At 43.8% G+C, this 21,396-nt stretch overlaps 1 protein-coding gene across 7 annotated transcripts in view; it reads left to right on the plus strand.

Annotated features, from left to right (window-relative positions):
• snx9b (sorting nexin 9b) overlaps window positions 1–21,396 on the plus strand; it is a 184,136-nt gene that overhangs the window by 71,231 nt on the left and 91,509 nt on the right. For 6 of the 7 annotated variants that reach the window (XR_011595029.1, XR_011595030.1, XM_070889694.1 and 3 more), the window contains exons 4-5: window positions 6,871–7,035; window positions 17,117–17,321. Coding sequence is in view for 5 of the 7 variants with exons in the window: in XM_070889694.1 (XP_070745795.1) it covers window positions 6,871–7,035; window positions 17,117–17,321 (370 nt within the window). In the remaining 2 variants the exon portion in view is untranslated. The remainder of the gene's footprint in view (window positions 1–6,870; window positions 7,036–17,116; window positions 17,322–21,396) is intronic. The other variant, XM_070889697.1, reaches the window with a different exon arrangement.

The following is a 21,396-nucleotide window of genomic DNA, read 5'->3' on the forward strand; positions in this document are numbered from 1 at the left end:
GTGGTGAACAGTTCTTTATCAAACTGAAGGGACGTATACAGTGGTGACCCAAAGGTTTGGTATAGTGACCACAGCTGCTCTTAGAAACATAGAAAATAGGTGCAGGAGTAGGCCATTAGGCCCTTCTAGCCTGCACCGCCATTCAATGAGTTCATGGCTGAACATGCAACTTCAGTACCCCATTCCTGCTTTCTCGCCATACCCCTTGATCCCCCTAGTAGTAAGGACTTCATCTAACTTCTTTTTGAATATATTTAGTGAATTGGCCTCAACAACTTTCTGTGGTAGAGAATTCCACAGGTTCACCACTCTCTGGGTGAAGAAGTTTCTCCTCATCTCGGTCCTAAATGGCTTACCCCTTATCCTTAGACTGTGACCCCTGTTTCTGGACTTCCCCAACATTGAGAACATTCTTCCTGCATCTAACCTGTCTGAACCCATCAAAATTTTAAACGTTTCTGAGGTCCCCTCTCATTCTTCTGAACTCCAGTGAATACAAGCCCAGTTGAATCCAGTCTGTCTTTCTTGATACGTCAGTCCCGCCATCCCAGGAATCAGTCTGGTGAACCTTCGCTGCACTCCCTCAATAGCAAGAATGTCCTTCCTCAAGTTAGGAGACCAAAACTGTACACAATACTCCAGTTGTGGCCTCACCAAGGCCCTGTACAACTGTAGCAACACCTCCCTGCCCCTGTACTCAAATCCCCTCGCTATGAAGGCCAACATGCCATTTGCTTTCTTAACTGCCTGCTGTACCTGCATGCCAACCTTCAATGACTGATGTACCATGGCACCCAGGTCTCGTTGCACCTCCCCTTTTCCTAATCTGTCACCATTCAGATAATAGTCTGTCTCTCTGTTTTTACCACCAACGTGGATAACCTCACATTTATCCACATTATACTTCATCTGCCATGCATTTGCCCACTCACCTAACCTATCCAAGTCACTCTGCAGCCTCATAGCATCGTCCTCGCAGCTCACACTGCCACCCAACTTGGTGTCATCCACAAATTTGGAGATACTACATTTAATCCCCTCGTCTGAATCATTAATGTACAATGTAAACAGCTGGGGCCCCAGCACAGAACCTTGCGGTACCCCACTAGTCACTGCTTGCCATTCTGAAAAGTCCCCATTTACTCCTACTCCTTTGCTTCCTGTCTGACAACCAGTTCTCAATCCATGTCAGCACACCACCCCCAATCCCACGTGCTTCAACTTTGCGCATTAATCTCTTGTGTGGGACCTTGTCGAAAGCCTTCTGAAAGTCCAAATATACCACATCAACTGGTTCTCCCTTGTCCACTCTACTGGAAACATCCTCGCAAAATTCCAGAAGATTTGTCAAGCATGATTTCCCTTTCACAAATCCATGCTGACTTGGACCTATCATGTCACCTCTTGGTTGAATATATATATTAATAGCATGGACTTGGGTATAGGACGCATAATTTCAAAGTTTGCAGATGACACAAAACTTGGAAATGTAGTAAACTGTGAGGATAGTAGCAGACGACAGGATGATATAGACAGATGGGCAGACACATGGCAAATAAAATTGAATGCAAAGATGTGTGAAGTGATGCATTTTGGATGGAAGAATGAGGAGATTCAATATAAACTGGTATAGTTCATGCAGGAACTGGCGGTTCATATACTCAAATCTTTGAAGTTGGCAGGACAATTTGATAGCTGTTAAAACCTACAGGATTCTGGGCTTCATAAATAGAGGCATAGGGCCCAAGTTTCCACACGCGCCTAGAACGGCGCAGTCCCGACCTGGACGCCCGTTTTTCGCGCCACAAAGTGCGCCTAAAAAAATTCTCCGTATTCTCCACCTACCTGCAGGTCCTCTGGCCCTCAGCGCAGCCAGCACGAGCTGTGGGGGGGCGGAGCCAAGGTCCTGCGCTGAAAACCGGGCACGCAAGTGCAGTAGCTCCAGGCGCCGAACTGTGTGGGAGGGGCCCGAAGCACGCAGCCCCTAGCCCTGGCCGAATGGCCTCACTGGGGCTGCGTGAATAAGGCTCCTCCCACGGCCAGCTCCTGCTCCCCCCCCCCCCGACCAGACCCGACACCCGCTCCCCGCCCCCCCCCCCCCCCCCCCCCCCCTGCCTCCGGACCAGACCCGACACCCGCTCTTCCCCCGCCTCCGGACCAGACCCGACACCCGCACCCCCCCCCCCCCCCCCCCCCGACTGACCCGACCCGCGCTCCTGTTCCCGCTCCGCGCCTCCCCCCCCCCTCCCCCCGCCGGACTCGACCCGCGCTCCCGCCCCCCGACCCGACCCAACTCCCGCTCCCGGACTGGATCCGACCTGACCTCCCCTCCCCCCTCTCCGACCTGACCTCCCTCTCTTTTCCCCTCCCTCTCTTTTCCCCTCCCTCTCTTTTCCCCTCCCTCCCCTCCGCTCTCTCTCGCTCTCTCGCTCTCGCTCTCTCGCTCTCTCGTTCTCTCGTTCTCTCGCTCTCTCCCCTGAACCGAACTCACTCTCTCTCTCTCTCGCGCTCTCGCTCTCTCCCCTGAACCGAACCTCCCCGACCCGACCTACCTGTAAATCTGGTGCTGGGGACAGGCCCTGTTCAAAGTCTCGGCATGCCCGTTCAGCCTTCAGTCCCGAAAGGCCTGCCTGAAGCACTTTCACACAGGTAGGAAGATGGTTTATTTAATCTTTTTTTTGCTTATAAATGTTTATTCAGGTTGGATTTATTTGTATAATATTGGTATAAGTATAAATAAAGATTTATTATAGAATTTAATGACATGACTTCCCTTCCCCTCCCCCCACCCCCAACCTCGTTCTGGACGCCTAATTTGTAACCTGCGCCTGATTTTTTAATGTGTAGAACAGGTTTTTTCAGTTCTACAAAAATCTTCACTTGCTCCATTCTACTTTAGTTTGGAGTACGTTTTCACTGTGGAAACTTTCAAATCAGGCGTCAGTGGCCGGACACGCCCCCTTTTGAAGAAAAAATTCTGTTCCAAAGTAGAACTGTTCTACCTGACTAGAACTGCAGAAAAAAAAATGTGGAGAATTGCGATTTCTAAGATAGTCCGTTCTCCACCAGTTGCTCCTTAAAAAAAAAAAATAAAATAAAAAAAAAAATCAGGCGCAAATCATGTGGAAACTTGGGCCCATAGAGTGCAAAAATAAGGAAGTTCTTTTAAACCTTTATAAATCACTGGTCAGACCTTTGGCTAGAGTATTGTATCCAATTCTGTTCACCACACTTTAGGAAGGATATCGAGGTCTTGAGGGTAGAGAGAAGACTACTAGAATGGTACTAGAAATGAGGGACATCAATTATATGGTGAGAAGTTGGGATTGTTCATTTTAGTGCAGAGAAAGTTAAAATTTAATAGAGGTGTTCAAAATTATGACAGGTTTGGATAGGGAGAAACTGTTTTTATTGGCAGAAGGGTCAGTAACCGGAGGACACTGATATAAACAGGATGGAGATGAGAGATTTTCTTTACAAAGTGAGTTATGATCTGGAATTTTTTTTAAATTTGTTCCTGGGATGTGGGCGTTGCTGGCAAGGCCAGCATTTATTGCTCATCTCTGATGACCCTTGAGAAGGGGGTGGTGAGCCACCTTTCTGAACCGCTGCAGTCCGTGTGGTGAAGGTACGCCCACAGTGCTGTTAGGGAGGGAGTTCCAGGATTTTGACCCAGCGACAATGAAGGAATGGCGATATACTTCCAAATCAGAATAGTGTGTGACTTGGAGGGGAACTTCGAGGTGGTGGTGTTCCCATGCACCTGCTGCCCTTGTTCTTCTAAGTGGTATAGGTCGTGGGTTTGGGAAGTGCTGCCAAAGAAGCCTAGATGAGTTGCTGTAGTGCATCTTGTAGATGGTACACACTGCAGCCATGATATGTCGGTGATGGAGGGAGTGAATGTTTAAGGTAGTGGATGGGCGGCCAATCAATTTGGGCTGCTTTGTCCTGGATGGTGTCGAGCTTCTTGAATGTTCTTGGAGCTGCACTCATCCAGGCAAGTGGAGAGTATTCCAGCAGGAGGTGAGACACTCACTGCAGAATACCCAGCCTCTGACGTGCTCTTGTTGCCACAGTATTTATGTGGCTGGTCCAGTTAAGTTTCTGGTCAATGGTGACCCCCAGGATACTGATGGTGGGGGACTCGGCGATGGTAATGCTGTTGAATGTCATAGGGCGGTGGTTAGACTCTCGCTTGTTGGAGATGGTCATTGCTGACATTTGTGTGGTGCGAATGTTACTTGCCACTTATCAGCCCAAGCCTGAATGTTGTCCAGATCTTGCTGCATGCGGGCATAGACTGCTCTATTATCTGAGGAGTTGCGAATGGCACTGAACACCGTGCAGTCATCAACGAACATCCCTACTTCTGACCTTTATGGAGGGAAAGTAATTGATGAAGCAGCTGAAGATGGTTGGGCCTAGGATACTGCCCTGAGGAACTCCTGCATCGCTTGAAAGGGTGGTGGCAGCAGATTCAGTCGTAACTTTCAAAAGTGAACTGGATATATACTTGAAAAGGAAAATTTTGCAGGGCTACGGGGGAAAAGAACAGGGTAGTGAGACTGGACTGAATGGCCTGTTGTACTGTTTGATATTGGTGCAGGTGCAGCGCAGATTCACCTGAATGTAACCGGGGCTAAAAGGGTTAAATTAATAGGACAAGTTGCATAGACTAGGCTTGTATTCCGCAGAGTATAGAAGATTAAGGGATGACTTAATTGAGATTTAAAATGATTAAAGGATTTTATAGGGTAGAGAGACAGAAACTATTTCCTCTGGTCGGGTGTCCAGAACAAGATCTGGGCCAATTAGGGGCGAAGTCTCATGTAAAGGGTAGTGGAAGTGTGGAGCTCTCCCCAAAGAAGCTAGGTCAATTAAGAATTTCAGCACTGAGTTTGATATATTAATGTTGGGTAAGGCTATTAAGGGGTATGGCACCAAGGTGGGTAAATAGAGTTAAGATAAGATACAGCTCAGCCATGATCTAATTGAATAGCTGAACAGGCTCAAGGGGCTTAATAGTTTACTCCTGTCCCTCTAACAGTACAGCAAAAAAATTACCTTGTCTTTTGTGTTTTCATTGTGATTTTTAGACTTTTTTTTTAAAAGCGTGAACATTGTCGGCTGGATTTTCCTTTTAAATCGCCCCTGCCCGATCCTTAACGGTGTTCCAGAGGTTGCGTCTTTTTCAATCGCCGGAATGCAGGTGGTGCGCGCTTCCGCAGTTTTCGGGTGCTCCATGTCGGCACCGGCAAAGCGGTGCGGGAGCAAAGCGGTGCGGGAGCGAAGTGGAGCGGGTGGTGTGAAGCAGAGGAGGCCTATTGACTCGGGAACCTTTGGCTTCCAAGTTGTGCGAGCGCAGCTGTCGAGCTCTGCGCCCCCGCCCCCGAGAGGCCAGAGACTGCCGGCCTGAGATCGCTGTGGGGGTGGGGCGGGGGAGGGGAAAGAGAGTGAGATCACTGTGGAGAGTGAGAGAGACTGGGAGGTGAGTGAGACTAAAAGAGTAAATAAGGCTTTTAGACCATTTATATTATTGCCTAACGCTAGAAAATACTACAATCCATTAAAAAATATATCAAACTGTAGAGAACTATAAAGATCTGTGTAATATCAAACAAACCTGTCAGATCTGTGTCCAAACTGTCCACTTAAGATCCAGTAAGACCTGCTTTTTCAGGACTCTATTAAGGTCCGGTGGTAAACGGATCTTAATGATGAAACTTCCATTTTGGGCGGTAATATATGGGTAGACAGTATCAAATACCGCCCAGCGGTGATGACTGTGGAATTTACTGCTGGACAGTAAATGTTTTTTTTCGACGAAACTTGTATTTCTGGGTGGTAAATGGGCGATTTGAGAGGAAACTCTAGCCCGATATCCCTCCAGTTTCTCTAAGTGCTATGTACCAATTACACTCCGGAGGGAAGCAAGTGGTCTACACCAGACTTCATCCAATGTTCCTTCGTGTAATTTGTTAAGCAGTATTGCAAGCCTGTTTCTCTGTTCTATTTCTCTTCCCCTACCATCATTTAGCCTGCTCACAACACATCCCCACAGCTGGCTTGATTCAGCAGATTGGAACTTTGAACCTGCATGACTGATGCCACAAGTTGGTACGCCAGTTCATTGTCACTGCCAGTTATCAAGATTATTATAATATGGAAAGTATTTAAATGGATTTGGTAATTATGTGAAGGTTGAAATCTGTTTCAGACATTGCTGGCTGACTGTCATCATTTAGCAGCTTTAACAAGTTGCTTTGTTTAGCTACAGCTTTCTTATTTTAAAAGCCCTATAATTTTAGGCAAGGATTAAAACACATTTTTTCCACAGTATTTTTATGAACAAAATACATGTCACGAATGGCTCTGATGATTATATGATGCAATACAAGCACGTCCATTGGCCGATTTTTATAGGTTCTATGAAAAAATATTTTCACGGATGTGAGAAATAAAACTGTTACTATGTTGGAGCCCCAACATGCTGTGCCAACAAGAGAATGTAACTTCAAGGTGGGAGAAGGTCACCTATCTACTGCTAACTTGGGTGGCTTATGAGGCAGAAAAACCCAAGCATGGGAAATTAAGAGGGAATACTTGTTAAAATCTCATTCTCTTAATTAAAAAAAATGTTTACCAAACTTGTCAAAGCTGATCCTTGCTGTAAAATATGCATGACACTGTACAGATGAATTGGTGTTGTTAGGGTCTGCTTTGCAAAACAGTGTTAACAATTATTTGAAGTACAGGTATTACAGGAAAAAAGAAAGGGTCAAACCATTTAAGGCAATTTGCTTTTGTTTTCAAGGGCATTTTATCTCCTGTTTCTAGGGAAAAAATAACTCTTTACTTTTACTTCTCCAGATGATTTCAGAAAGTGGAGGTAACACCGTACCATTGGGGCCTGGTGGAACAGCACAGAGCATGGCAACTAACGTTGCAGCTTTTGATCCCTTCTCATCAACTCAAGCAGGCTCCAGTGGTAGTACAGCGTTCGGAAGTTCATTCACCTCTAACAGTAACAGTCAGGTATTGTACTGCACATCTATCATTGAATAGCATGCCAATACTAACTTCAGAAGGTTAAAGCCCTTTGTTAATTCATCAACCTTTTCAGAGTACACCACAGACAGAGAGAGACTTTGTAAGGAAGCTATTCTGAATGTAATTCTCGTATTTTTGGGTCAGTCCTGCGTTGCAGCATAAATAAGGGACAAGCATTTGATGAGTGTAGAAATAGACGTGCAGAGGGACTTCACGTGCTTCAGTAAAAGAACTCCGGACTAAATGGGTATAGTAATCAAAATTCCATGATTGGCTGCTTTTATGTACAAATTGGAAACACTGGCTGTTTTCCTATGGATCTTTTACAATGCAAGAATACGGCCAAGAGCAGATTGCTCATTCTCCCTCTGTTGGCTGCATTTCTGAATGTAGAAAACCTGGAATATCTGAAAATTACAGCATTACAACCTCGTGAAAGTGCACCATACAGCAGAGTCCAAGGACCTGCTCACAGCTGAACTAATATAATGGGGAGGCAGCAGGAAATGACTTGGCGCTCACTATCACTAGACGAAAGACAATGTTGTGGCATGGTGATTTCTATTCCTGGATCGGGTGGACAGTAACATGGCGATCACTATCCCTAGACAGGCACACTTAATAGTTACAATAACCTTAACAGTCTGAAACTTTAAAGCTTTCTTTATTAAAGGCAGCCTGAAATGTTAGTTGAATGTTACTGTTTTATTCGCTTCTCTCTCAAGGAAACAAAAAACAATGCTGCTGAAGTTGAAAACTGTGATGTAAAGTTTGAGACCAATATTCCCAAATTATCCTTTTTTCCAATGCATACCCTTCCTGTTTTATATTTATCATAGTTTCTTATAAAATGTTATGCTTGGTGACATAGCTAAAAGATGCTTGGGAGGCTATAGTTAGTTTTCTGTGTATTTATCCCTGTCATTGCTGTGCTTCCTGCCAACAGCAGCTTTGGAAAACAGTCTTGTATATCTGTGGCAAGAGCCCAAATGAGTTTGGATTTCTATTGCCCTCTTTTCCTGGAAGTGGGAGCTATACTCTAGTATGGTTGGACGGATGCTGGTGGCCCTCCAACCAAAATGTCCATTTTCCATGTATGACAGTCGGCAATGAATGTTAGTAAGCTATTTGGTTGCAGGGGTCAGATCACCAAGCCAAATCCTGTCCTTACCTGATATTTTATAATTGCCCGCAAGCAACAAGACCTGGATGACATTCAGGCTTGAAATGATAAGTGGCAAGTTACATTCACGCCACATAAGTGCCGGGCAATGACTATCTACAACAAGCGAGAGTCTAACCACCTCCCCTTGAGATTCAATGGCATTACCATTGCCGAATCCTTCACCATCAACATTGGGGGGTCACCATTGACCAGAAACTTAACTGGACCAGCCACATAAATTCTGTGGCAATAAGAGTGGTCAGATGCTGGGTATTCTTCAGTGAGTGTCTTGTCTCCTGACTCCCCAAAGCCTTTCCACCATCTACAAAGCACAAGTCAGGAGTGTGATGGAATACTCTCCACTTGCCTGGATGAGTGCAACTCCAACAACACTCCAGAAGCTTGACACCATCCAGGACAAAGCAGCCCACTTGACTCCCTAAATTAATTCACGGGATGTGAGCGTCGTTGGCAAAGCCAGCATTTATTACCCATCCTAATTGCCCTTGAGAAGATGGTGGTGAGCCCCCTTCTTGAACCTCTGTAGTCCATGTGGTAAAGATACTCCCATGGCGCTATTAGGGAGGGAGTTCCAGGATTTAGACCCAGTGATGATGAAGGAACGACAATATATTTCCAAGTCCGGAAGGTGTGTGACGGAGGAGAACTTGCAGGTAGTGGTGTTCCTATGTGCCTGCTGCCCTTGTCCTTCTAGGTGGTAGAGGTCGTGTGTTTGGGATGTGCTGTAGAAGATGACTTGGTGAATTGCTGCAGTGCATTTTGTAGATGGTACACACTGCAGCCGTGGTGCGCTGGTGGTGGAGAAAATAAATGTTTAAAGGGGTGGATGGGTTGCCAATCAAGTGGTCTGTTTGCCTTGGATGGTGTCTAGCCATTAGTCATGTGTAATGATGTTTCGGTAGGTTTTTCAACATTAAGGGTAGCAGTATGACAGCCATGTCCAATCTTGTTTTTACCTGACGCCCATTACCCTTCCTTCCTACACTTACTGTTAAGGAGTCACAGGATAGCAATTCAGGAGTGGGAATCCTGGATCATTTTTATTTCCCGCTTTCTTTGCTGCCCACTCAAACCACACACAACACACCCTCGGAGCCCACTCGAGATGGAGCCAATTTGAACACCCCTTTGGCTCCTGGCTATGATTGGGTAACAGTGCAGACTGGAGATTGAACCTGGTGCATTCCTATTCTGTGTGTGTCTCTATCACGATGGGCCAACTGAGCCATTGGGGAAGTTAGCCCTCGCTTTTTCTTTACACATTGGGAATAGACCCTTCCTGGCTTGGATTCTATTTAATGTCTTCAGAAATGAAAGTTTGTGAATGTTTTCAGCAATGTCATGAACATTAAAGTGTGGAATGAGGACAGAAAAAATATTGTGTAGTGAATAATCCAAATGCTTATGAAAAGGTTCGCAACAATGGATATTTGATTTAGTTGTGGTGTTTTCAAAAGAAAAAACAGCTGTCAAGTTGTCTCATCTGTGACTTGAAGTAAAATGGAAGCTTTGATTGAGCTGATGGAATATTCCCAACAGCAATGATCAAATCAAGTCCCTCTTCAATCCTACTATTTTGTATATGATGAACATTCTCAATACATTTCTCATACTATCAAACTCTTGTGTTTATTAATTTCAAATTGTTTTTCATTTTTCAATTTATGTGCCCGAGTGAAGGTGCATTTGCAGAGTGCGAATTATAGACTAGAATGAAGTCAGGATATTTCTGGGAATTTGGCCAGAAAAACAATTTTGTTTTTTCTTAAAGCAGTATATTGGATAAATAATTGAGACAAAACACAAAAGTTGATATATATTAAATGGAGTAGCATAGATTTCTGAAATACTTGGATTCCCATAATATAGGGTATTGAGGGAAAATAAAAATGTAGCACTAAGAATGTCTTTGGCGTGTTGGGCTTCAAAATTGTCAAGCCAGAATATTTGGATGATCTTTTGTGTGGTAACATATATTGGAAGAGTGAGTTATATATTCTTGGAGTTGGTTGTAAATATTAAAGTTTAACAAAGATGGCCCAGTACCTATTCTCTAGTTGGAACTTCCTTCTGTGCTCTGGTTGGAAGTTGGATCTGTCTTTAAGGTGGATTCTTCAGTAATAGTACATACAGTAATATATAATTTTAAAAGTTTTTAATCCTTGTTTGCCATCATCTGAGTTAGCAGATGCCACTAATCAGATGAGAGCTGCCTGAATATAAGCCAGTGTACAGAAAAACTGTTTCAGTTGTCACTAATCACAATTTATAATCATTGACGACAGAGTTCTATATATACCTTTTTATATACATGGGGCTAGAAATTCGGTTTTCAGCGAAAACGGTATTTTAAAAATACCGTTTTCACTTCGCTACCGCTAGTAGGCTGGAAATTCAAGCTTTAATTTGCATAACGGTAAAAATTGGCGTTGCACGAGGATTCGCGGCGCAAACCACAAATTTTAGCAACTTTAGTCCAAGGCCGATGGTGCTGCGAGAGGCCTTGAGAGGTGGGGGGTGGGGGGAAGAATAGCCCCCGCCCCCCCCCCCCCCCCCAAAAAAAAAAATCTCTCAACATTCACAAGGCACTTAGCTATCGAATCTCTGGAAAATAATTACAAAATAAAAAATGAAGCTTACCTTTATTGCAGGTTTTCATACTTACTGCTGCTCCAAGGGCTGCAACGCAGCTTTTTACATGTCGGTATTTTCGTGCAAAATATGGGTGCGCAGAGCGCCAAATTTTTGGCAAACACTATTTTGGGTCTTGCACGGCGGCACTTCTCTCCCCAGCTGTACTTGAAAACTGCTGCCGCAAAACATCACAGAGATTCCCGCCGACTGGTTTTTATGGTGATATATCGCAAAAAAACGGTCACAGAGCTGACTAATTTCTTGCCCCTAGTCTATAATTTGTACACATCACTCTAGGCTTAGAAACATAGAAAATAGGTGCAGGAGTAGGCCATTTGGCCTTTAGGCTTGAAAGATGATTGTTGTGAATATATTCACTAAATACTTTGCCACAAGAAAATAGATCAAGACATTTGTAACTATTCTATCATCAGCTAAATAGATCAGTTGGCGTACTTTTTTATATTCCCAATAACTAGATGTCGAGAAATGTTTGCCATTCTATCCCACCCATCTAATCATCATTTGTATTCAAATGAAGATGGTCTGATGCAATGTAAATAAGTTTGTGTTTATCCCTGAAAGATCAGAAGCAAAAATGAATTGTATTTGGCAGAAAATAAAGTTTTAAAATGAGTGTCCAAAGGTGATTTTTTTTTTAAGTATTAACTTATGAAACTGTTAAGTGAGACAATAAAAATATGAAAACTCTTCATGTAATATGCAGCTTATTTTTAGATATAGAAGCTGGATAAAATGGCTCTAATGACAGCAGTCCAGACAGATTTTCTTGCATCATACTGTGTTTATTTTCAATCAGCTCTTAAAACTGATGGGCAGTAACTCCTAGCCTCTAATTTGAAACTTCAGTAAGCTATCCTAATGCCTAACCAGCATCTTGGGAAAAGGTCCTGTGACAACCAAGTGTGGAGTACATACAATATCAAAGGATTAAAGCAGTTTCCATATTTGCTGGTTTCCATTAAATTTTTGAGAAATATAAATTGGGGCAATACTAAAACTGACCATGAAAGAGTTTATTGTGTTTCCATATCAAAAAATTAAGGATGCGCTTATTTGTACTGCCAAAATGGCCAACATGCTCTACCCTTTGTCTATGATTGGTCCCCTTGGAGGATAAGCCACATCCTGAAGTTTCACAGGAATGTGTCACTGGAACCGCCCATTCCAAGTTCTCTCTGACTTTGCAAATTGTAACTCGATCCACTGAAGCAACAGAAGACAGAGCTCCCCAGAAGACAGCAAGAACCAGCCAAAGTCCCGTACCCTAGTCCAAGTACATCCCTTCCCCAGCCGAAGTTCCATACCCCAGCCCAAGTGCATGCCTGTCCCAGCCAAAGTGTCTTACCCCAGCGCAAGATCATCCTTCCCTCACCCCCACCCACCACCACCACCACCATAGATGGGGCATTGTGTACGGATTGTTAACGGGTTTATTGGGTAGTGAATAGTGACATTGTCGTGACTTCTGGATATCATCCACTCCACCGATGTCCCTTGTAGGGGGTTGGAAGAATGTGATCTGCCTTTCCTGAGTTCCCACTCTCTCCTCCAATTCTCTTTCTCGCTTTCTACCACCTCCTCCTCCTCCTCCTTTCTCCCCCCCCCCCCCCCCCCACCCCGTCTCTTTCTCACTCTTCTCCCCTCTCTCGTTCTCTTTCCCTCTTTTTTTTTCCCCCCATCCCCAAGCCTCTCACTTCTTTCTCGCTCTCTCTTCTGCCCCCACCTCTCTCGCTATCGGGCCCAGGACCACCACTATCAGATCCCCGGCGGCCGCTCTCGGTCCCACGCCCGAGGGAGCGAGTCCTAGAGGGGGGGGGAGGGAGAGAGTCGGCGCCTGGAGGGGAGGATCAGAGGAGTCTCAAATCTCAGGTATTGCTTCTCTGCACCACGTGGAGGGAATGATTCGGGCTGGGGGAGGGAGTTGGGGTGGGCTTGTTGCCTGTCAGTCAAAAAAGTGCAGTATGGGCAGGAGGGGCTGGACGGACACCTGTCTGTCAAAGAAAAGTGCAGCACAAATAGTTACTTCGAAAAAATAACCGCAATCTGTGACGTGATTTGCCATTCTTTGATTGAAAATTTAGCATGCAAAAACCATTCCATTTGTAAAATTTTAGATGTATAATTCTTAGTATTATGCATTAGTGTCATTACTCATTTTCTCATTCTAAGTGGAACTGACTTCCCATTTAAAAATATATGACCTTGGAGAAAAGCGAGAGTAACTGCCAATCTCTGCACTCCGATGAGCGAACACTAACCAGTATAATTAATGAGTATCGATATATGTTTTATCCCTTTTAGTTTACCTAACCATTCACTGCCCATCTCCTTTCTTGAAGGCAGTGACCCATGGTGGATCGTTCCATGGGTTTTGTCAGCCCCTACAGTATATTTCCCAAATTACACTCTGAGAAACAAAATTATTCCAGTTTTCCCTCTGTAATTAATACTTAAATTACAAGTTTCAAAGCCACATTTGTTTACGAGATTGCAGAGAACTAATATGTCAATTATGGATAATTAGAATGAATCCATAATGCAATCAATTTTGTACATACATTGTACATTCCTTTTTTGGGTGGTGTCTCTATAGGATTTCCCATTGAGAAGTGAACAGCAACTAGCTGGCACTTCATGGCAGCAGCTTCTACAACTTCAAAAGCTCCAGCTCCCGATACTGAAAGCATCATTAATCATACAGGTTCAGAGCCTTCATAGTATCAGGAAATTGCAAACATTCCATTCTCCCTCCTAGATAACTAAGTTTGGAACTCAGTTTTTTCTTTTTACCTCACTACAGTTTCCCCCTTTTCTATTTTTAAGTTTAATGGGCCGGATTTTTCTCTGCGGTGAACGAATGGTGCCAGCCGTTCATTACTCTTGCGCGTGCCTCCAGACTTTCTATGGGATTTTGCACTGCAATTTACTGTAAATTAGAAAGTAAACTAGCACGACATCCTCTACAGGGGATATGGGACCTCTGTAAACAGGGCAAGCAACTGTATCTCCTTAACCAATCAGATTGAAGAAACATAGTAACATAGAAACATAGAAAATAGGTGCAGGAGTAGGCCATTCGGCCCGTCGAGCCTGCACCACCATTCAATAAGATCATGGCTGATCATTCCCTCAGTACCCCTTTCCTGCTTTCTCTCCATACCCCTTGATCCCCTTAGCCGTAAGGGGCACATCTAACTCCCTCTTGAATATATCCAATGAACTGGCATCAACAACTCTCTGTGGCATGAAATTCCATAGGTTAACAACTCTCCGAATTAAGAAGTTTCTCCTCATCTCAGTCCTAAATGGCCTACCCCTTATCCTAAGACTGTGTCCCCTGATTCTGGACTTCCCCAACATCGGGAACATTCTACCCGCATCTAACCTGTCCAGTCCCATCAGAATCTTATATGTTTCTAATGAGAATTGTTAATGATCAGCACAGTGTCTGTACCATGAGGTGTCAGTTAGAATATTGAATTCAATGTCAAATTAGATACAGAAAGCAAAATAAAGAGAGCAAAAGAAAGATGGGATTAAGTCAAAAAAAATGACTTATTTAAATTTGAAAAAAAATCTCCAACAATAATTAAAGTCTGAAAGAATGAGACTCCAAACTTGTAAAAGTTAATTTTCAGTGCAAGAGAAGTTATTCGGCTGTAATTGAGCCTTATTAAGCCATTAAAAATGTACTTACACGGGAATGGACAAGTCCTAACTTTTCTGGTGAGTTTAGTATGTATATATCAAGTAAGTACAGTCTATGCCCGCATGCAGCAGTACCTGGATGACATTTAGGTTTGGGCTGATAAGTGACTAGTAACATTCGTGCCAGGCAATGACCAAAAGATAATCTAACTACCGTCCCTTGACATTCAATGGCATTACCATTGCCGAAACCCCACCATCAACATTCTGGATGTCACCATTGACCGGAAATTTCACTGGATCAGCCAGATGAATAACATGGCTACATGAGTAGGTCAGAGGCTGGATATTCTGCGGCAAGTGTCTCCCCTCCTGACTCCCCAAAGCCTTTCCACCATCTACAAGGCACAAGTCAGGAGTGTGATGGAATACTCTCCACTTGCCTGGATGAGTGCAGCTCCAACAACACTTGAAACTCGACACCATCCAGGACAAAGCTTCATTGGCACCCCATCCACCATCTTAAACATTCACTCCCTCCACCACCAGCACACTGTGGCTGCAGTGTATACCATCTACAAGATGCACTGCAGCAACTCGCCAAGGCTTTTTTGACAGCACCTCCCAAACCCGTAACCTGTACTGCCTTGAAGGACAAGGGCAGCAGGTGCATGAGAAACACCACCACCTGCAATTTCCCCTCCAAATCTCACACCATTATGACTTGGAAATATATCGCCATTCCTTCATAATTGTTGGGTTAAAATCCTGGAACTCCCTCCCTATCATCACTGAGAGTACCTTCACTACACTGACTGCAGCGGTTCAAGAAGGTGGCTCACCACCATCTTCTCAAGGGTAATTAGGGATGGGCATAAATACTGGCCTTGACAGCGGATCCCACATCTTGTGAATGAATATTGTTTTTTTGAAGTTCCACGTATTCCAATGCCGAGTCTCTTGGCGAGGTACCATTTATAGCGCAGCTTCTGGAGAAGCAGGACAGCTCGGACAGCAACTTCTTGATTTCCACATTTAACTGTGCATGTGCAGTCACCGGACGTTTCTGTCCGATTTAACATTAGCCTCACTGTTATTTCTACAGCAAAATCTGGCCATTGTTTAAATCTTGTTAGCATTAATTCTTATCATCATGAAATGTTTGAAAATCAGCCATTCAACTCCCTGCTGTCCTTCATTCTATCTATTAGTCCTTGTCACCACTTTTTAAAAAATTTTTCATAGGCCCATCCAAAGCTCCCTCCAGGTTCTGTCTGCCTTGGGAAAAGTTATTTCGGTGTAATAATTCTGTTCAAAACCTGTGCAGAATTTTCCCCGTTCATGTTTTTGGAATGCACAAAACTTGCTTTTTCTTGACATTCTGTGGCGATTGCACAGGAGACACTAGTTTATCGTTAAAGAAAAAGTCACCATTTGACTCGACAGTGTAGTAAACTATTTGACAGTGGGGATCATGGCCACTTCTGTCCTTCCCCCAATGTTTACACAAGTGCACTGCAGCAGGCGTCGCTGGATAGCGCTTAGTAGTATGGGGGAATAAAAAGCTTGGGGACACTTGGGACCAGGTTGTAGTACCTTGTTACTGTGTGGTTGTGATTAACTTGGTCGAATTTGGAATTGGACCTCAAACTTTTCTGTTTGCAATTTAATATTACAATGTACAGTACATTTACCCACTGAGTCACTCAGAAAGCATCTTTTTAAATAGAGATGATTTTATTACTTGCAATGAAAAATGACTAGCGTGATGACTTTCTGCTTTTATACTGGAAAGTTGTCACCGTACAAGCAGCAAATCTTCTATAGAAGGACACAGATTTTGCAGCCAGCAGCGAACAAATGGCGCTTGCCATTTGTTATGCTTACAGCTACCCAAAGACTTTTCTTGGGCCTATGAGCGGCAACTTGCTGTCATTGGCGTCTGAGCTATGTACAGGGGATGTAGGTCCTGTGAACAGAGAAAGCAACAGCATGTCTCTCCAACCAATCAGATGGAAGAATCCTCACTGAGCCATGCAGTCTAAACCAGGATGTAAGAGTTAGAATATTTAATTCAATGTAAAATGTACAGAAAGCAAAATAGAGAGGGAAAGAAAGATGGGACTAAGAGATTTAAAAAAAATATATATCTCCAACGATAGTTAAAGGAATGAGACTCCGCACTTGTAAAAGTTAATTTTTAGTGCCAGAGGGATTGTTCGGCAGCAATTGAGACTTATCACGACACTAAAAATTCACTTACATTTCAATGGACAAGTCCTAACTCTCTTGCATGTTTAGTGGGTAAATACTGCAACTTCACGCCCTTGCATGTCACGTGCCAATGCCAAACCTATGTGGAGAAGCAGGGAAAATCGGACAGCAACTTCTGGCGTCCGCACCGACATAGTAAAATGTGCGCATGTTTCAACGGCAGAAGTTGCTGTCCGATTTACACCACAATAATGGTGATGCTGATGGCCTGACTTGTTACTGCAAAATCAGGTCCATTATGTTATGAATTCATATTTTTTTTAATTCAGTAATTTTTTTTGACTTGTATTAATTTAACAGGCACAAAACGCAGATGATCCCTGGTCTAACTGGAGCACTAATTCAGCTGGGAACTGGAGTACTAACAATGCAGGTAATGGTGGAAATGCCTGGAATGCAGTAAGCTGGCCGGCAAATACAGAGAGTTCAAATGCACAGAAAAATAGCACTGCAGACAATTGGGACACGACTGGCTATGGTCATCCACAGGCCTACCAGGGTCCAGGTCAGTGACAGTAAACTTATTGTACAGTTCTCTAATGTTCAGACATACAGATCATAAGGTATTTTAGTGAGATTTCTGAGGACTTGCTGCTACATTGCTCTATGTGCGTCTGTATATCATTGTTTTATGTCTGTGCTTGAGAATGATAATTGGCTTTAATAGAGATGAAATGCATGTGGGTATTGCCTGAAAGTAATAACCTGCAAGGTGGGGTTGTGGGAAATTTAATAAATAAATGAAGGGGCAAGTGTATATTGCACTTTTATCAATCAATGAAGAAAACTGCTCATAAAATTCTGCATTATTTGATGTCTAGTGATAGATTGCTTATGTGGCTAGAATGATGATGGCTGTTTCATAACAATGAGAGCTTTAAACCAAAATACTGAAATGTTAACATTAAACATGTTTAGCTGTTGCATTGTAGTAGAAGCTTAAGTACACCGTGCAAGTAGACAAGCGCTCAGTATGTGTTGCACTCCAATCACTGCATGAAAGGCTAGCACAAAGTTAACCAGCTTCACTGTCATCTAACTGCTCACTTTGAACATGTTTTAACCCAGCATCTCCATACTTATAGCAGTACTCCTCTGATAAATTTTCTCCTTTTGGAAAAATAGAAAATTGAACTGTTGTAAACTGAACTGACCTGTTTCCTGTTAAAGTTCCCTGCCAGTTTAGTGACCCTTTGTCACTGTCCCGTGCTACAATCAAACCTAGAATTCAGTGTACAGCAATGTTTTCTGTCCTTTTCCTTTACTAGCTCCTACCTAAGCTATTTTTTATTGTCTTTTGACTCTGGCTAATTGCCTGATTGAATATCCGGTATTTCAGCAGGTTCACAATTGATTTTTTTTTTAAACCCAGAACATAAAATCAAGAATATTTTCAAGTATTTAGTCATAACTGTGTGACTGTCTTTAGGCAAATTAGCATGAGAAATGATGAATTTGTGATTCCAAATGGCTTGTTATTTAAAATGAGTTTTAAAATTGTAACTTTATTACCCTTGGGCATTCACATGAAAAAAAGTCTTCACCCCAAAGTGTTGCTGAAATACTATCTTGAAATTCTGTTTTGATCATGCATGCTTTTGTTATGTTTCACTTAGTCATGTTTCATGCAATCTAAATTTGCGTGTTTTAGCAACTTTTTCAGTTTTTAATCAAAATATTCATAGTGCAGTGAATTGTTCTTGACTAGTGCAGAAGCAATGGAAGACTGTCAGCAGTCTAGGGCTTAGCTGAAGTGATGGGAGCAGTAGAAAGGAACACTGCTCTTTTGAGATTTGCTGGATAGTAGCTGTTTGGAAACCATGTCTAATCCTTCCTGGGTACCAACTTTGGGTACTGGATGAAGAGGGGCGAAATTGGGCGTGCTCATGCCTGATTTTTGGGTGCTACGAGGCCCTTTAAGCATCCTTAAGTGTCACAAATGGCATTCATGGTGCTCACTCTCTCTTCCAATGGGAAGCACGCAGACGTCATCTTCGTAAAGGTGTTTGCATGCACGCACCAAATGTCTATCGACAGCAGGCAAATCATGATGTCAATCCACGTGCAATGCTGATTTGATGCCAGCACTGCCATTTTGGAGCTCCACGCTCCAGTCCACGATCTCTCTTAACCTCGCACAGCTGAACACAGCATTAAACAACATGAAGGACTCCCTCACCAGTGCTATTAATGGAAGCGTAAACTACTTGCAGGTTAGTTGCTGGTTTATTTCTTCTGGCTGTTGCTGCAGTTCTACGCGTTTTGGTTATTTTCTATAGTTGAAGTTTTAATAGTCTACAGGGAGTGGTCTGGCAGGTGCTGAAGTATTATTTTGCTAACTTAAAGGCTTCTGCACAGACCAGTTGCTCTCTGACATGGGTAGACTAGTGGGCCATCCTCTTAGCATTGAGCTGGGAGAATGAGCAGGAGTCATGCAGAGCAAGGTAAGCTGCTGGCAGAGGGAGGAGAAGGGGTAGAAGGGCTTTTGGCAGAAGGCCACAACCATTGCATGAAATGATTTCACTTCACTAAAGAGGTTGTAACTGAAATCTGCCACCTGCTGCAGCCACAACTCCAACATCTGAGCAAGGCAAGGATCACATTGCCTATGGCTGTCAAGGTGATTGTGGCTGTATGCTCCTTCCAAGCTGCTGCAGAAATATAAACAATATTGCATAGTTTGCAGTGCACCGCTGCATAAGGGAGATCACTGAGACTCTCTATGCAAAAAGAGACAACTTCACCTTATTCCCTCTTGCTAGAGATGAACGGGTGAAGTGAGCATGAGGGTTTGCAAGGGTTGCAGGCTTGCCCATGTGCAGAGTGCCATTGACTGCATGCACATCACTTTGCATGTGCCTCATGTCAACTCTGCCATGTACCTGAACCGAAAGGGATAGCACTTCCTCAATGTGCAGCTGGTGTGTGACCATAGACAACGCATCATGCAGGTCAGTGGCCGGAGTCCTGGCAGCAACCTCGATGTGTTCATTCTGTGGCAGTCCTTTTTGCCAGCAGTATTTCAACCACCACGGCAAACCAAAGGGTGGCTACTGAGCGATGAGGGTTATCTGCTGACTGTGGCTCATGACTCTGGTCCACAACCCATGCACACGTGCACACGTGCACAGCAGCCATACAACAAGAGCCATGTTGTCTCAAGAAATCCTATAGAGCAGACCATTAGCATCCTGAAGCAATGTTCCTCTGCCTGGACTGCTCTGGAGGAGCTCTGCAGTACTCGGCTGAAGGGATCTCAGATTTGTCGTGGTATGCTGCACAACCTTGCCATCCTAAGGTAACAGCCCTTCCCACCTATCAGGCGAGAAACTGAGGAGGGGGCAAAGGCAGAGGGGTGGAGGAGGAGGAAGAAGGGGCGCCTGCAACCTGGACAGCTCCTACTGTTTTTTTAAGATGCTTTCCCAGTGGCTACAGCATGGCTGGTGGTTTTGAGTGGAGGAGATTGCAGATGTCCTTGAGCAGCTCTGGGCCTCGAAGGTTTGGCTTCAGACTGCACCATCTTGGCCTAAGTTACAGCAGCCTGAATGGGCTGGAAGGCTGATTGGCAGGCAACAGCAAGGGCATTGGCAGGGGTGAGAGCAGGGATGCTGCCATCCTGAGAGAAGACAGCAGGTTCGTACTCCATGCAGCCACTGCCACTCTTGTGGGGTGGTGCCTCAGCAATCCTAGTATTCTGTTGGAGAGCAGATTGCTGGAGCACTGTGATGCTCTGGAAGCCCTTTTGAACAATGGTTTCCAGAGCCATGAGGACACCAGTCTGAGCTTGCACTGCAGCACTCAGACGTTGGATGGATGCTGCTTGTGCTGTAATGTAAGCTGAGACGTCGGCCATCAGATGCAGCATTATGGTTGGTTCCACAGGTGTGCTGCTGGAGGTAGCTATTTGTTCCATGTTGGAAAAGATGGGCTCCAAGCTCTGCGCAATGCCCTGTGTCCAAGTCAGTGCTGGACTCCTCCATGCTCCCTGGTGGCTGCACGAAGTTAGCGTCCTGTCTGCATTTCAATCAATGGGCGTGGATTAATTGCGCATCACAATCCCTGCGTTTGTTTTTGGAGATTATCCAATTTAATCCCCAGAGAGTTTGTAATGGTCCGCTTGAGTTGAGCATTGCCAATAGACCAGAAGATACTTTTGATTGTGGTCTCAAATGTTTGAGGCCATCCAGAGTGCAGAAGTAGGAGACTGCAAAGTTCAACTAATTTAATCTTTGTCAAGTTTTTAGTCTGCAGCATCTCTGCTATAATTTCAATCATGGGATTCTTTTTGTTTTCACCACCTTCTGGAAGTTTGAACAGCGATCTCATAGTATTGTCTGACTTTAAGCAATCTGTAATGGATTTTTATTTTTTGACAAGTTAATGCAGATTTAGAGCCAGTCATAAATTACACAAATTTAGACGGCAGCAAGTAAGAGAGATCAGAGATTGAGAGAAACTTAATTTCTAAAATTTTTAAATCCATACCTTTGAAAACATGAAGTAGCATTATCTGATGTTATGCCTCTCTCTGCTTCGTCTGTAACATTTGAAGTTGAATTTGTTTGTAATGTCAATAGCTT

The sequence above is a fragment of the Pristiophorus japonicus genome, chromosome 9 (assembly GCF_044704955.1).
Source record: "Pristiophorus japonicus isolate sPriJap1 chromosome 9, sPriJap1.hap1, whole genome shotgun sequence".
Lineage (NCBI taxonomy): Eukaryota > Metazoa > Chordata > Chondrichthyes > Pristiophoridae > Pristiophorus > Pristiophorus japonicus.